The sequence below is a fragment of the Sander lucioperca genome, chromosome 1 (genome assembly GCF_008315115.2).
Source record: "Sander lucioperca isolate FBNREF2018 chromosome 1, SLUC_FBN_1.2, whole genome shotgun sequence".
Classification (NCBI taxonomy): Eukaryota; Metazoa; Chordata; class Actinopteri; order Perciformes; family Percidae; genus Sander; species Sander lucioperca.
The window spans coordinates 6370631-6388130 of NC_050173.1; the positions used below are offsets into that span (position 1 = coordinate 6370631).

Sequence of the window (17500 nt, forward strand, 5' to 3'; positions counted from 1 at the left end):
TCTGTCTCTAACCTGTCTGTCTCTCTAACCTGTCTGTCTCTAACCTGTCTGTCTCTCCAGCTCTGGTGCTGCTGATAGTGGACCTGCTGGACGTCCCTGACTCCATCATCCCCGGTCTGCCTGTCTGTCTCTCTAACCTGTCTGTCTCTAACCTGTCTGTCTCTAACCTGTCTGTCTCTAACCTGTCTGTCTCTCTAACCTGTCTGTCTCTAACCTGTCTGTCTCTCTAACCTGTCTGTCTCTCTAACCTGTCTGTCTCTAACCTGTCTGTCTCTCTAACCTGTCTGTCTCTAACCTGTCTGTCTCTAACCTGTCTGTCTCTCTAACCTGTCTGTCTCTAACCTGTCTGTCTCTCCAGCTCTGGTGCTGCTGATAGTGGACCTGCTGGACGTCCCTGACTCCATCATCCCCGGTCTGCCTGTCTGTCTCTCTAACCTGTCTGTCTCTAACCTGTCTCTCTCTCTGACCTCTCTCTCTCTCTCACCTGTCTGTCTCTCTAACCTGTCTGTCTCTAACCTGTCTGTCTCTCCAGCTCTGGTGCTGCTGATAGTGGACCTGCTGGACGTCCCTGACTCCATCGTCTCCGGTCTTCCCGACTTGATCGGCACCAACAAACACGTCGTCGTCCTCGGCAACAAGGTCGACCTCCTGCCGGCCGACGCGCCCAACTACCTGCAGCGAATCAGGCGCCAGCTGTCTCAGTACTGCCAGGACGCCGGCTTCGGCCGCCAGGTGACCGACGTGCACCTGATCAGCGCCAAGACGGGCTACGGCGTGGAGGGCCTGATCTCCAGCCTGCAGCGGTCCTGGAGGTACACCGGAGACGTGTACCTGGTGGGCAGCGCCAACGCCGGCAAGTCCACGCTCTTCAATACGCTGCTGGAGTCCGACTACTGCAAGTCCAAAGCCTCCGACCTCATCCACAAGGCCACCATATCACCCTGGCCCGGTGAGTAGTGGTCTGCCACGTTAATGTGTGTTAAAGTGCTCATATTCTGCTCATCTACAGGTTCATAATTATATTTAGAGGTTGTACCAGAAGAGGTTTACATGGTTTAATTCTATATTTTAGTTGTACTGCTCATTGCTGCAGCTCCTCTTTTCACCCTGTGTTCAGGTCTCTGTTTTAGCTACAGAGTGAGACCTCTCACTGCTGGAACATCTTTGTTGGCAGTCGCACATGATCAGTAGCTAGGTAAGATCACATGATCAGTAGCTAGGTAAGATCACATGATCAGTAGCTAGGTAAGATCACATGATCAGTAGCTAGGTAAGATCACATGATCAGTAGCTAGGTAAGATCACATGATCAGTAGCTAGGTAAGGACTACATGAGCTAGCTAGCTGTTTCTCCAACTTCAGTAGAACAAGGCAGGATTAGCCGGGAGACTTCTTCTAAACGAGGGGCACTTCCAACTTTGTGTGAATACCTGCAGAACAGGGACATGGAAGTAGTTCTTTTGTAGATTAGGGTGAACTAGTGTGTGTTGTAGCAGTGTTTTGCCATTGAGAACGAGCTAGCATGCTAACGGTTAGCCCCCTAGCCCCCTCGTCTCAGCTAGTGACGTAGAAAGCCGTGCAGATGTTGACCAGCTCACCCAGAGACTGAAGGCAGGACACATTCAGAAACCGTATCTCTGGTACTACATAAAGTACCTGTTAGCAGGTACCAGGTACTACATAAAGTACCTGTTAGCAGGTACCAGGGACTGTTGATCAGAATGGAAAACCAAAAAAGGCGAGTAGAGTCGAGCAGGTACCACGTAGTGGAAAAACGCCATTACACACATTAAAGTGGCAGAAATATGAATGGAGTCTGGTTCACAGTTCTGTGATTTTGTTACTGTTTAGCGTGGTTTATATATATATATATATATATATATATATATATATATATATATATTTATGATATATATATATATATATATTTATGATATATATATATATATATATATATTTATGAGATATATATATATATATATTTATGAGATATATATATATATATATATATATATATATATATATATATATATATATATATATATATATATATATATATATATATATTTATGATATATATTTATGATATATATATATATATATATATATATATATATATATATATATATATATATATATATATATATATATATATATATATATATTTATGATATATTATGATATATATTAAATGTGTCTGTCTGCTCCAATGAGAATGCGCTGTGCTGTGATTGGTCCTCATGTGTTTCTTTCTGCCGCCGTGGTGCGTTCAGGGACGACTCTGGACCTGCTGAAGTTCCCCATCATCAACCCGACTCCGGCCAGGATGTTCAGACGACAGGAGCGCCTCAACGAGGCAGAGAGACAGACGGAGGACGACATGTCCCAGGAAGAACTGCAGAGGCTCAGGCTCTTCAGCAGGAAGGGATACTTAGTGGGTAAGACAGGCAGGGGGGAGACAGACAGACAGGCAGGGGAGGGAGACAGACAGACAGGCAGGCAGGGGGGAGACAGACAGACGGAGGGAGAGATGTCCCAGGAAGAACTGCACAGACTCAGACTGTTCAGCAGGAAGGGATACCTAGTGGGTAAGACAGGCAGGGGAGAGGGAGACAGGCAGGGGAGAGGGAGACAGGCAGGCAGGCAGGGGAGACAGACAGGCAGGGGGAGACAGACAGGCAGGGGAGAGACAGACAGGCAGGGGGAGACAGACAGACAGGGGGCAGACAGGCAGACGGGAGAGACAGACAGACGGAGGACGATATGTCCCAGGAAGAACTGCAGAGACTCAGCAGGAAGGGATACCTAGCGGGTAAGACAGGCAGGGGAGAGGGAGACAGGCAGGCAGGCAGGGGGAGACAGACAGGCAGGGGGAGACAGACAGGCAGGAGAGAGACAGACAGACAGGCACATGCCCCGTTTCATCCTCCTCAGCTCCAGCCTCTGATGTTAATTGATTGATTGATTGACTGACTGACTGACTGACTGACTGACTGACTGACTGACTGACTGATTGGTTGGTTGATTGATTGATTGATTGGTCCGTTGGTGTCCAGGTCGAGTGGGCAGAACGTTCCGGTCTGAGGTCAGGTCCAGACGTGATGAGATTGAGTTTGATTTCGACAGTTTGGCTTTTGGAGAAAACGAAGACGAAGAGACGAGGAAGACGACGGCAGGTGAGGACCAGCTGGGACTGACTGGTGATTGGTTGGCCGGGGAGGGGGGTGGGACCAGCTGGGACTGACTGGTGATTGGTTGGCCGGGGAGGGGGGTGGGACCAGCTGGGACTGACTGGTGATTGGTTGGCCGGGGAGGGGAGGGGCTTTTATCCTGGTGGTAATAATAATAGTTTAATAATAATAAATTGTTCTGTCAATTTGACTTTTATTTTGAAAAACTTTCCAACTTTTTTTCTGATAATATTCAGACTTTTTTCTTGTTAAATTCCAAAAATTTTGTTTGTTGTTTTTAATGATCTTCTCAGCTCCCAGCCGGTCAGCTGATGAGTTCACCTTCAACGAGCTGAAAGACGCCCACTGGCTGTTCGACACGCCGGGAATCATCAAGGAGCACGATGTGAGACTTCATGGATTCATGTTTATATTAAAGGATCATTCCAGGGATAAATCTCCATCAGTCCTTTTATTCTTTTAGTTAAAGAGTAAGATCCTTTTAGTTTAACAGGAAACAGCCCCGAAATCACCATCACCAAACCCACCAGACTCCATGTAAATAATCAGGACTTTTAGCGTGTATAGAGCCAGCATATCTCCACCAGACTCCATGTAAATAATCAGGACTTTTAGCGTGTATAGAGCCAGCATATCTCCACCAGACTCCATGTAAATAATCAGGACTTTTAGCGTGTATAGAGCCAGCATATTTCCACCAGACTCCATGTAAATAATCAGGACTTTTAGCGTGTATAGAGCCAGCATATCTCCACATGTAAATGGGTGAATTAAGGGTTTATTTCAACCAAACCAGAGTGGTGATTGTTGGAACAGTGGAAAGATGAACCAAGACGGACTTTATAGTTTGATTTAGTTTCTGTCCACTTTGAATGAAGTGTGTTTTACGATGATAAAAGTCCTGATTATTTACATGGAGTCTGGTGGGTTTGGTCCGTCTGTCTCTCTAACCTGTCTGTCTGTCCGTTTCTCTCTCTAACCTGTCTGCCTGTCTAACCTGTCTGTCTGCCTGTCCGTCTCTCTCTCAGATCCTGGGTCTGTTGACTGAACAGGAAGTGATGTCAGTGGTTCCCTCCCAGGCGCTGGTTCCCAGGACGTTTGTGTTGAAGCCGGGGATGAGTCTGTTCCTGGGAGCGCTGGCCCGGATCGACTTCCTGCAGGTCACCATGGCAACCACAACAACAACAACAACAACAACAACTGACATTCATATTAACCTGCCCAACATGCTAATATATTAAATTAATGGATCTAACTGTAGCAGAGAAGCTCCTAGAGTTGCAAAGAAGTCCCTGTGTGTGTCAGCGTGATGCTAACGTCCTGTCTGTGTGTGTTAGCGTGATGCTAACGTCTGTGTGTGTCAGCGTGATGCTAACGTCTGTGTGTGTCAGCGTGATGCTAACGTCCCGTCTGTGTGTTAGCGTGATGCTAATGTCTGTGTGTGTCAGCGTGATGCTAACGTCCCGTCTGTGTGTGTTAGCGTGATGCTAACGTCTGTGTGTGTCAGCGTGATGCTAACGTCCCGTCTGTGTGTGTCAGCGTGATGATAACGTCTGTGTGTGTCAGCGTGATGCTAACGTCCCGTCTGTGTGTGTTAGCGTGATGCTAGTGTCCTGTCTGTGTGTGTCAGCGTGATGCTAACGTCTGTGTGTGTTAGCGTGATGCTAACGTCTGTGTGTGTCAGCGTGATGCTAACGTCTGTGTGTCAGCGTGATGCTAACGTCTGTGTGTGTCAGCGTGATGCTAACGTCCCGTCTGTGTGTGTCAGCGTGATGATAACGTCTGTGTGTCAGCGTGATGCTAACGTCCCGTCTGTGTGTGTTAGCGTGATGCTAGTGTCCTGTCTGTGTGTGTTAGCGTGATGCTAACGTCTGTGTGTGTCAGCGTGATGCTAACGTCTGTGTGTGTCAGCGTGATGCTAACGTCCCGTCTGTGTGTGTAAGCGTGATGCTAGTGTCCTGTCTGTGTGTGTTAGCGTGATGCTAACGTCTGTGTGTGTTAGCGTGATGCTAACGTCCCGTCTGTCTCCAGGGCGGGAAGGCGTGCTGGTTCTCGGTGGCGGCGTCCGGCCGCGTCCCGGTCCACATCACCAGTCTGGAGAAAGCTGACGCTGTTTATGAGAAACATGCTGGACACACACTGCTGGGGGTCAGACACACACACACACACACACACACACACACACACACACACACACACACACACACACACACACACACACACACACACACACACGTGTGGCATCCGCTTCAAGACACTAGTACTTCCATCCAGGGCCACTAACGGATCAGCCCCAGCTTACATCCAGGACATGGTCTTTATACCCCAACCCCCCCACTCTGCTCTGCATCAGCAAGGCAAGGCAGCTTTATTTATAAATAATAACATATAATAATATAATATTTATTTATAAATAATAACGGCACATTTCAGCAACAGGACGATTCAAAGTGCTTTACATAAAACATTAAAGAGCAGTTAGAAACGATAAAAAACCCAAAGCAGATTAAAACATAAAAGACAAGAATAAAATTGGCAGTGCAGTATAAGAAATTAAACATTAAAGAGCAGTTATAGAATGTCATACAGTGTCATCAATGTAACTTAACAGTTATTTAAAGAAAGGCAACATCAACAGAAAGGTCTTCAGCCTTGATTTAAAGAACTGAGAGTTGCGGCAGACCTGCAGTTTTCTGGGAGTTTGTTCCAGATATGTGGAGCATAAAAACTAAATGCTGCTTCCCCCTGTTTAGTTCTGACTCTGGGGACAACAAGCAGACCTGTCCCACCTGTCCCAGACCACCTGAGAGGTCTGGTGGGTCATAGTGTAGCGGACCTGTCCCAGACCACCTGAGAGGTCTGGGGGGGTCATAGTGTAGCGGACCTGTCCCAGACCACCTGAGAGGTCTGGGGGGGGTCATACTGTAGTAGACCTGTCCCAGACCACCTGAGAGGTCTGGGGGGGGTCATACTGTAGTAGACCTGTCCCAGACCACCTGAGAGGTCTGGGGGGGGTCATACTGTAGTAGACCTGTCCCAGACCACCTGAGAGGTCTGGGGGGGTCATACTGTAGTAGACCTGTCCCAGACCACCTGAGAGGTCTGGGGGGGTCATACTGTAGTAGACCTGTCCCAGACCACCTGAGAGGTCTGGGGGGGGTCATAGTGTAGCAGACCTGTCCCAGACCACCTGAGAGGTCTGGGTGGTTCATAGTTTACTAGCAGATCAGAAATGTATTTTGGCCCTGAACCGTTTAGTGATTTATAAACCAGCAGAATTATTTTGAAATCAGTTCTTTGAGGCACAGGAAGCCGGTGTAGAGACTAGCCAACCTGCTGGTTGCCCCCCCACAGCGAGGGAGAACTAATCCCTCAACCAAATCCAGACTGGTTGCTGTCCTGGCTCCTAAATGGTGGAATGAGCTCCCTGTTGACATCAGGATGGCCAAAAACCTCCACATCTTCAGCTGGAGGCTAAAAACACATCTCTTCTGACTACACCTCGGATAATAAAAAAAAATATATAATAATATTTCTTGAACCTGCACTTTCACATGTCTCTTTGTAGTATTACCTATTTTAAAGCTAATGTTCTGGCTCTTACTACTTCTTGTCTGGAGTTTGGACCTTCAGAGTTGAAAACACTTAATTGTAAGTCTGTTTGGATAAAAGCCTCGGCTACATGACACGTAATGTAATGACTCAGGGATGACTTATTCTCCTCGTGTTCCAACTTTTTGTGTATCTCTCAATGTGTGTGTGTGTGTGTGTGTGTGTGTGTGTCTCTGCGTCCTGCGTTCTGGTACCTGTCTGTCTCTCTACCTGTCTCTCTGTATATGTGTGTCTCTGTGTCTGTGTGTGTCTCTCTGCGTGTGTGTCTCTGTGTGTGTGTGTTGCGTTCTGGTACCTGTCTGTCTCTCTACCTGTCTCTCTGTATATGTGTCTCTGCGTGCTGCGTTCAGGTACCTCTGGGAGGCTCTGAGAGGATGAAGGAGTTTCCAGCGTTGGTTCCTCAGGAGTTCAGACTGGAGGGGGGGGGCTACCTGGAGGCTGCTGCTGACATCACACTGTCCTCTGCAGGTAACCATAGCAACATGTTCTGGGATAGCAGAGTAAACTCTCTGAGTTGTTTACATTTATTTACACCAATCACAATCATCGTGGGTGGTGCTTAGCTCCAGACAGAGCCACGTTATAATAATAATAATAATAATAATAATAATAATTATTATTATTATTATTATTATTATTATTATAATAACTATAATAATATCAAGCTGTTTACCGCCCTGCCTCTCGGTGATTATCCCGTTTATTCTACTTCTTGCTTGCCAACATAATAAAACAATTCAAATACTTTAATAATTATGCTTTTTCGTATTGCATGCTTATTAAATGTATCCTCAGTTTGAGTTCATCTCCCTCAGAAAGTAGTCCCTTTAGAACTACGGTGAATAACGTTAGCTCAGCTGTAGCTAAGTAGTTTCTATAGCAACCCCAGTCTGGTCAGCTGTCGCTGTCAGTCTGTCCTTCTGGCGGCTCTTCCACTCGGTGGAAACCTTGACAGCAAAGGCAGCTGCCTTCTTCCTGTTTGATTCAAGGGCCCCGTCTTTAATTAAGCTCCTCATCTGTCGGATCTCGTTAACGGGACCCTGGGCCTCGTCTTCATCTGATGTCATCCTGTCGTCCTGTCTTCCCTCCTCCAAATATATTAAAATTGACAATGAATTGGTCCATTTTTAAAACACTGTAATGTTTAGCTCAACTGTAGCTAATGTTAATTAGTTTCTATAGGCTGCATCTGATCACTAACGTTAGTCTAATAACGTAGTTGCTACGTTATATCTCTGGTGAAACTACGTACCGACTGACCCTCCTGTAGATTTCCGACACATTTTAGAACCTTTTTTAAACGAGGTTTATGTTTTAATGGACCTCATGTTTGAAATTTCTGTGATAATTTAATAAATGAGTGAAATAAATAAACGTGGTTAAACATGATAGAAAACAGGTCCAAGCGGCGTATTGATCTACTGTTTGATGACGCTGTGCTCAGTCAGCGGGCAACCTGCCGGGTTAATGTCCTCCTCCCAGCCAATCAGAGTCAAGCATTCTTAAACACAGTAGAATAACGTCAGATATTTACATTTTGGCAGACGTGCCAGGTAGAATCTAACTGTCTCTCTCTCCTCCCCTGTCTGTCTCTCTCTCTCTCTCTCCTCCCCTGTCTCTCCTCCCGTCTCTCTCCTCCCCTGTCTCTCTGTCTCTCTCTCTCCTCCCGTCTCTCTCCTCACCTGTCTGTCTCTCTGTCTCTCTCCTCCCCTGTCTGTCTGTCTGTCTCTCTCCCCCCCCCCCCCCCCAGGCTGGGTGGGGGTGACAGCAGCAGCGGGGGATCAGCTGTTGTTGAGGGTCCACGGTCCGGCGGCGGCGTCCTACAGCCTGCGGACTCCGCCCCTCCTCCCTCACATCGTGTCTCTGAAAGGAGAACGCATCAGGAAGTCTCCCGCCTACCGCACGGTGGGACCAGCGCCGCCACCGCAGGGCGGGGGGGCACACACGCCGCAGGGGAAGAACAAGAAGAAGAAGAAGACAGCGTAACACCTGCAGACAGACAGGTAGAGACACCAGCTTCCTGTCTGACAGCGAGGACCTCGAACCGGATCAATAACATGTTGACTGCTGCACGTTATGGCCCGTTACCAGGGTTACCGGTTCCTAATGTCCGGTATCTCTCGGACGCAATGACAGCCCAGATCTGATGTATGTGTGTGTGTGTGTCTGTGTGCGTGTGTGTGTGTGTCTGTGTGTGTGCGTGTGTCTCTCTGATGCTCTGAAACTGACGCGACAACAGAATCAACGCTGCACAAGATGCTAGTTAACGCTACCCATGTAACGTTAGCCTACGTTAGCTGACGGCTAGCTGGATCCCAGCAGTCTGCAGCTGAAGACACAGAGGAGACGGCGTGGACGCTGCTGGAGACAAACTACACACACGGGACACAAAGCTGCGTTCAATGTTGTTGTAAAGTTCCCTCCTGCCATCTAGTGGTTTAACAGCCGCTGACTGCTGAGATAAGTTCTTACATTTGAATAAATAATCTCTATTTCCCTGACTGGTTTTGAGCTCCTCGTTTATTAAAGAATGGGTTCAGACGCTGATTTAAAGTCTTTGGTTAGTTTTGAACTCAGGAAATACTTCTGTTCTGATCTTCCATATCAGTCCAAGAAGTTGGCGTTACATTTCATCCTAGGTGGTGTTTTACTCTGGGGACCCCGTAGTTATATATTTATATTTATAATTATCTGGTGTTTAAAGGTTAGGAACTAACAGCAGACTCCTAAAATATCTGTTTTTATCAGAGGAGTCTGGTGGAAGACAGCAGAGACAACGGCTACAGTTCCCCGTCATAAAGGGCTGTCTAACAGCCAGCCTGTCTCTCTCTCTCTCTGTCTGTCTGTCTCTCTCTCCGTCTGTCCTCTTAAGAGTTTAGGTTCAGTGTAAAAAATGATGTAGAGCGAGGCGGTTGTTATAGCGACGGGGTCCTGATCACCCTGTCTTACATGTTTACATATTGTTTATATTTTGGTCTCTGTGTGTGTTGATGTTCATCATTAATGACAGAAACAAAGTTGAGTTTGAAAATCTTTATTTAAAAAACCCAAAAGCAGAATAAAAAGTGAGATCATCTCCGTCTGTTAATCTGATATGAAAGTAACGACGGCGTTATTATTTAACCCTTAATATTGAGACTATAGTGGCACTGAGACAGCTTTAATAATCATCATTAGTTTAATAATCCGTGAAATGATGACGAATCCATCAAAACAAACTCAAGTTATGACAGAAATTACAAAAATAGCTAAAACATGTTACCATGGATACAGGAGTTGATATTACTGATTTTAACAGTTTGGTAGTGTCACACGAGATCTTCATCATCCAAACGTTTCAGAGACTTTGGATTCTCCGCTCAAGGAATATTGCACTAAAGTTATTTACAGAAAAAGACTGAAAACTAGTTATTTTACACTCAGCATGAAGACGCTTGTTAATCTCGCCGCTAGATTCTAACAAAATGTGGGAAAAATTGATAAAAAGTCAAAATATTTTTGTACAAGTTTACAGAAAACGTCTGTCTTCAAACCGTCTTAAAGTTACTGTGGAAACAGCTGATTGTCAAAAGGCACTGAGCTACTACAGACAGACTATTACAGCAACCCCAGCAGGGCTTTCTCTGCACCCTGGACCCTATTTTACATGTTTTTGGGTCTAAATATTTAGTCAGCGTCCACAAAAAGTTGTTGTTGCTGCTGACAGACTCAGATTATTATTCTAAGTGTCTGACAACATTATGGGATGGATCCCTACAGAGATAGACCTTTTAGTTAAAGAGGAAGATCCTTTTAGTTTAACATGAAACAGCCCCGAAATCACCATCACCAAACCCACCAGACTCCATGTAAATAATCAGGACTTTTATCATTGTAAAACACACTTCATTAGTGGACAGAAACTAAATCAAACTACCAAAGTCCGTCTTGGTTCATCTTTCCACTGTTCCAACAATCACCACTCTGGTTTGGTTGGAATAAACCCTTAATTCACCCATTTACATGTGGAAATATGCTGGCTCTATACACGCTAAAAGTACTGATTATTTACATGGAGTCTGGTGGAGATATGCTGGCTCTATACACGCTAAAAGTCCTGATTATTTACATGGAGTCTGGTGGAGATATGCTGGCTCTATACACGCTAAAAGTCCTGATTATTTACATGGAGTCTGGTGTAGTTTGGTGATGGTGATTTCGGGGCTGTTTCATGTTAAACTAAAAGGATCTTACTCTTTAACTAAAAGGTCTATCTCTGTAGGGATCCATCCCATAATGTTGTCACACACAACCAGAATAATAATGTATGTGTGTGTATGTGTGTGTGTGTGTGTGTGTGTGTTTCCAGACACAGTAACACGTGAACATAGAGTCCAGGATGGAACAACAACCAAACTACCCAATGAACAGACAGTATTTTACTACGCTGACGCAGCATTTTGGCACAAAATCATCATCAGTTTATAAAATGATCAAAAGAAGCTCTTTCATTAAAAATTAATCTGTAGAAATGATGAACATGATCCGTAAACACAAACTACACAATGTTCCATGTACCACTGGCTGCCAGCGGCGTGGGGGGGCGTCTGTGTGTGTGTGTGTGTGTGTCTCTGTGTGTGTACTACTGGTCAGTGTAGTAGAGGTTGGCGAGGTGGCGGTTGAGGTGGCGTCTGTACTCAGCCTCCAGGAGGAAGGTGCGGTCACAGAAGATGCAGCGGAGGCTCTTGAGCTCGGTTGGCGTGGGGATCTCCTCGCTGGGGGTCTCGGGGTCGTTGGACGCCTTCCCCCCGTTGGTGGCGTTGCTGTGGAGACCAGAGTCGTCGCTGCCCTCGGAGGCGCTGTCGCTGATGTCACTTCCTGCTTCCTGGCTGCTGTGGACGCCCTCGTCGTCCTCCATGTTGCTCCGCCGGGCTGCAGGGGAACCGTTTTAGCATGTTACAACCCCCCAAATATCTTCAGGAATTATGAATGATAACTCAGAGACAGACAGACAGACAGACAGAGAGAGACAGACAGTCAGAGAGAGAGAGACAGGCACACAGACAGAGAGAGAGAGACAGACAGATAGAGAGAGACAGAGAGAGAGAGAGAGAGAGACAGACAGACAGACAGTGTTCCCAGAGTGAGCCAAAAACCGTTGAAGTGTGGCTACGTGATCTCTGCAGTGTGTGTGTGCAGGCAGCAGAGATCACGTAGCTCCAGACCTAATGTCATACAGCAGTGACTGTTAAAAGGTATATATATATATATATATATATATATATATATATATATATATATATATATATATATATACCCCAACATATATCTAGATATATAGAACCATACAGCAGTGACTGTTAAAGGTGTGTGAGGAGAACTGCAGGGACAGAAAGACTCAGACTTCATCCCACATGGAACCAACATGGTGGATGTTCACTTAACATTGAACAGCTCCTTTATTATTTAGGATTGGTAACCACGTAACCACCTCCTAATGCATAGCATTTAAACCCATCACAACACCCCCACACTACACTACACTACACACAAATAATGTGGCCGAGGTGTAGTACATATATATGTGACAGTAAGTCCTTCATTTGCATAATGAATAACATGAAATGTAGCCCATAAAAATATGTCGCCAGTTGTGCCGCCTGGCCGTCAAGTGTTTCAACACATGCGTGATACAAATAGTGCACATTGTGTCAAACTCGAGGCCTGCGGGCCAAATCCGGCCCCTCTCAGATTATGATCCGGCCTGCATGTCAATTCAGGTTCACGACACATTTTGGCCCACGTAGTTTTTTGTCACTTTTTGTGACATTTTTGTCACCTTTCCTTGACTTCTTCAGGACTTTATGTCTGTCAGTGAGAAGACACATGCAATAATACAGTCAGAGATATTTGACTTTTTTGATTAAATAAAAGCATGTGAATAATCTCTACATGTCTGGCCCTTGATGTGATTGTTATTTTCCAGTGTGGCCCTCTGGGAAGTTGAGTTTGACGCCGCTGGTGTAGGGAAACTGTCACGTTGTCTACTACGTATTTATGTGCGTCTCGGATCGTGCAGGCAGCACAGATCCCGTATACCGACAGGAAGCGTAGGACTCACCTGAGCTGCAGGCGGAGGAGTCTTCCGTCTTCTCTGAGATCACGTTGGTCGTCTGAGTCGTTACATCCGTGGACGCCGCCTCCTTCTTCTTCTTCTTCTTCTGAGCTGAACTGTTTCCTGTCGTGGTTAGCGTCCGTTTGTTCAGAGCGTCTGTAGATCGGCTGCTGCCCGACCTCTTCTCATCTGGAACTGGATCCAGACACACAAATGTTGAAAAGAGCAACAAACAAACGGCAAAATAAACACCACAAACATCTGAAAACAAACCGACAAAAACATCGTAAAAACCCAACAAAAACATCGTAAAAAAACCCGACGAAAACATCGTAAAAATCCGACAAAAACATCGATAAAAACCTGACGAAAACATCGTAAAAATCCGACAAAAACATTGAAAAAAAACCGTCAAAAACATTGGAAAAACCCGACTTCAACCTGGTAAAGTGTGAAACGTGGGCCGTAGTTTGGAGGTTTGTACCTGAGCTGCAGGCGGAGGAATCTTCCGTCTTCTCTGAGATCACGTTGGTCGTCTGAGTCGTTACATCCGTGGACGCCGCCTCCTTCTTCATCTTCTTCTTCTGAGCTGAACTGTTTCTGGTCGTGGTTAGTGTCCGTTTGTCTGGTGGAGCGTCTCTGTCGCCCAATGTCTTCTCGTCTGAAACAGAGGCGCAAAAATTATGAAAAAAGAGACAAAAATGTTGAAAGAGCGCAAAAAACCTAGCCTAGAAATCTAGACCACCCTAGCGGCAGCAAATGTAATCTGCAGCCAGGGTCGTCTAGCAACTCTCCGTTGGCTTGCGAGCTGGAAAAACCAAATTCTGGTCAGGCCAATCACATCGTGTATAGAGTGGGTGGGCGGGGCTTATGGCTGCTGCTGCTGGTGAACAGCGGTCTTTGGAATCGGCTTTAGCCGCGACTCTGGAAGACTTGGAGTTCAGCTTTTCTTTGAGAAAAGAACAAAGAACGGCTCTGAAGTCATTCTTAAAAAAGGAAGATGTGTTCAGAGTTTAAAGTTTAATCTATCAGCTAGCATTGCTCTGATTGGTTGGAGAGCTATCCTATTGGTGCAGAGGGAATTTGAAAAACAACCATTTGTCCCGCCGCTCAGATTGAGCCCAGCCAATGGGGAGTTCCCAGACCCAACATCTGGATGTGGAGCTGGCTGGTCAGGCTACCAAATACCCACAAACACCAGAAAAGAGCATCTGGAGACAGGTGTGGACTCACCTGAGCTGCAGGTGGAGGGAACTTCCATCTTCTCTGAGACTTTGTGCTCCATCTTCACCGAGGGCTTGTTTGTTGGCGTTTTGTTGCCCGGCGTAGCGTCCTTCTCGTCTGGAACTGGATCCACAGTTGGTTTTAGAGGCTCCGTAGCTTTCTTTCCGGCGCTCCGGGTTTTCTTCGTCTTTGCTGGGCTCGGGGAAGAAGGAGATTCCTGAATCTTCTTTGGGTCTTTCTCAGCGGCGGTGGTGGCAGCAGGAACTTTCAGCCGTCTGGCCTTCGCCGGAGTCTCGGCTGAGGACTTTTGGGAAAGATCGAGAGCCTCCGTTACTTTTCGCTTCGCAGCTTTTTCCTTTGGGCGATTCTGGAGACAGTCGAGTTTCTGGAGAGGGTTAGGTTTCTGCTGTGCATCAACTTTCTGCTGTGCATCAACTTTCTGCTGTGCATCAGATTTCAGCTGTGCATCAACTTTCTGCTGTGCATCAACTTTCTGCTGTGCATCAACTTTCTGCTGTGCATCATGTTTCTGCTGTGCATCAACTTTCTGCTGTGCATCAGATTTCTGCTGTGCATCAACTTTCTGCTGTGCATCAGATTTCTGCTGTGCATCAGATTTCTGCTGTGCATCATGTTTCTGCTGTGCATCAACTTTCTGCTGTGCATCAGATTTCTGCTGTGCATCATGTTTCTGCTGTGCATCAACTTTCTGCTGTGCGTTGGGTTTCTGGAGAGGGTCGGGTTTCTGCGGAGCTTCTTCGATATGTTCTGCAGTTTTCTCCACCTTCTTCTCTCCGGACTTCCTCGGCTTGTTGAGGCTTTTGTTTTCCTTCCCGCTGCTTTCGGCCTTCTTCGGTTCTTTCTCGGGCTTTGACTTTTTGTCCTCTTTCTGACTGGCGTTTCTTTGCTCCTCTGATCTTTTCCGCTGGGTTTTCTCCATCTCCGTTCGGTCCTTCTCTGATTCTTCCGTTACGTTTTCGGTTGTTTTCTTGACTCGTCTCTTGACCTTCTCTGTGGTCACGTTCCCCGTCTCCGTCTCTGGAAGATTCCCGTACATCTTCTCTGTCTTCTTCTGCCTCGTTGTGACTTTTTTCTCCGGTTCCACTTTAACTTTCTGAAGCGTCTCTCTCTCTGCGGCGGCCGCGGCGTTGGATTTCCTCGGCGCTTTGTCCGGCGCTTCGCTTTGCGTCTCTGTTTCGGCGCCGTTCAGCCGGCCGCTCTTTCTGATCGACAGATTGATCGGACTCGAGTCCAAACTGTCGCCTTCGTCCACGTCGTCCATGTCAGAGTCCTCCGCGTAGCGCTGCGAGATTAGGGACAAAAACATTATTTTACCCCGTTACTCTTTGTGTTTAGGAAACATGTTGCAATTACTGAACTTAAAGGAAGCAACAAAACACGACAAAAACGCCAGAAGAAATGTCAGTTTTCTCAGTTAACTAATATCCCGTTAACGTACCTCTTACCTATATAACATAAACTAAAGCATAGTTTACTCTGTCTACTTCCCCTAACGTAACGTCGGTAATGTCCCAGTAACGTGTCCAGTAATGTACATTGTACAACATACCCATTAAAATACCCCCACATCATCACATACCCTTCACCATACCCCCACATCATCACATACCCTTCATCATACCCCCACATCATCACATACCCTTCACCATACCTAGAGATTGGCATGGGGTACTTTCCATAAAATCATCTCTCAATGAAAATCAAACCAGCTATTAGGCTAACTGACATAAAACCATGTTAATCTCTAGGTAAGGTGAAGGGTATGTGATTATGTGGGGGTATGGTGAAGGGTATGTGATTATGTGGGGGTATGGTGAAGGGTATGTGATGATGTGGGGGTATGGTGAAGGGTATGTGATGATGTGGGGGCCAAGGGAACTTTATCAGGATGCATAGTATCCTGGATCCATGTAATAACTGGCCTTTCAAAATAAAAGTCTGCCTGCCTCTATGGGAATTTAACATAGGGGTGTACTGACTTATGTCCCCTGTATTTTAAGGAAGAACATTTATTTATTTACGATACATTATTCATTCACAAAGATAATTGGTGTCCTTAAAGGTCGGATTTTTCCTCATTTTTTTTAATTAAGGCATTAAGATCAATTTCCAAAAGATGATTTTGGTATTCCTCTTTTTAGTCATCTTTAGCATGGCTTCATTAACCAATGAGTGCCACTGTATACGTCCAGGTAATGTGTCCCAGTAACTTACCTCTCCACCGGAGGAATCGCCGGCCTTGCTCTCTCCGAAGGCTTCCTCGGCACCGTCCGAGCTTTCTGGTTTCTTGACCCTGAGTCTAACCTTGGAGATGTCGACGGCCGCTACGCTGACGCCGGCGTGGCGAGACTTGATGTGGTACTGCAGGTTGCACTTCTTGGAGGCCGCGTACTTGCAGAGCGGACACAGGAACTGGCGAGGGTTCAGGTGCAGCTCCACGTGCTTCTTGAAGTTGCTGCGGTCGGCCGTCTTGTACTCGCAGTACGGACACGAGAGGGGTTTGGGCCCGTTGTGCACCTGTTGGGTGAGGGTCAGAGGTTCCATCACCTATGATATTACAGGTTTCTGCAGGTTTCACTAAGTCAACTGTTTAACCCTCCTGTTGACAGCCTGTTGCTGTCATTTTCAAAAAATATCTATATATCAGAAATTTGGGTTTCTTTCAACCAAATAGTCAAAAGTTAACATGGATGGTTCCATTTAACATTCTTCTCAAGTTAAATGAAGGGTCAGTTCACCACTTTCACTGAATTTTGGGTGTTTTTATTCAATTTTATAGCATAATTCTGCTTTTTAAACTCAAAAATTAGGTTAAGTGTCCATTAATTCCGAGAATAAGTGTAAAACTCGTATGAGTTGGTAGTAGAGGGGAAAAAGTAAAATGTAAAAGTGACAAAAATGTCCAAAAAAAAGGGTCAAAAAAGAAACGAAAACATTGAAAAACAACTAGTTAAAGTGCCCATATTATGATAAAAATCACTTTTTCTGGGATTTGGGGAGTTATTTTGTGTCTCTGGTGCTTCATACTAACGTTGATAAACCCTCCATGGTGTTTAGAGTGAGATACGGTTTCTGAATGTGTCCTGCCTTCAGTCTCTGGGTGAGCTGGTCAACATCTGCACGGCTTTCTACGTCACTAGCTGAGACGAGGGGCCTAGGGGGCTAACCGTTAGCATGCTAGCTCGTTCTCAATGGCAAAATACTGCTACAACACACACTAGTTCACCATAATCTACAAAAGAACTACTTCCATGTCCCTGTTCTGCAGGTATTCACACAAAGTTGGAAGTGCGCCCTCGTTTAGAAGAAGTCTCCCGGTTAATCCTGCCTTGTTCTACTGAAGTTGGAGAAACAGCTA

General features: G+C 45.9%; 2 protein-coding genes across 6 annotated transcripts in view; one reads left to right on the plus strand and one right to left on the minus strand.

Moving 5' to 3' along the window:
* nfkb1 (nuclear factor of kappa light polypeptide gene enhancer in B-cells 1) overlaps positions 1-17500 on the plus strand; it is a 1201612-nt gene that overhangs the window by 186801 nt on the left and 997311 nt on the right. The window lies entirely within an intron of this gene.
* The window catches only part of rest (RE1-silencing transcription factor), a 13463-nt gene continuing 7203 nt past the window's right edge, over positions 11241-17500 (minus strand). Inside the window, exons 7-12 of one of the 5 annotated variants that reach the window (XM_031313744.2) lie at positions 16357-16659; positions 15190-15424; positions 14131-15159; positions 13382-13558; positions 12904-13092; positions 11241-11714 (exon numbers count right to left, since the gene is read on the minus strand). In XM_031313744.2, coding sequence (XP_031169604.1) covers positions 11425-11714; positions 12904-13092; positions 13382-13558; positions 14131-15159; positions 15190-15424; positions 16357-16659 — 2223 coding nt within the window. In that variant the 3' untranslated portion in view covers positions 11241-11424. Of the gene's footprint in view, positions 11715-12903; positions 13093-13381; positions 13559-14130; positions 15425-16356; positions 16660-17500 lie in introns of all 5 variants that reach the window. The other 4 variants (XM_031313743.2, XM_031313745.2, XM_031313746.2 and 1 more) reach the window with 4 other exon arrangements.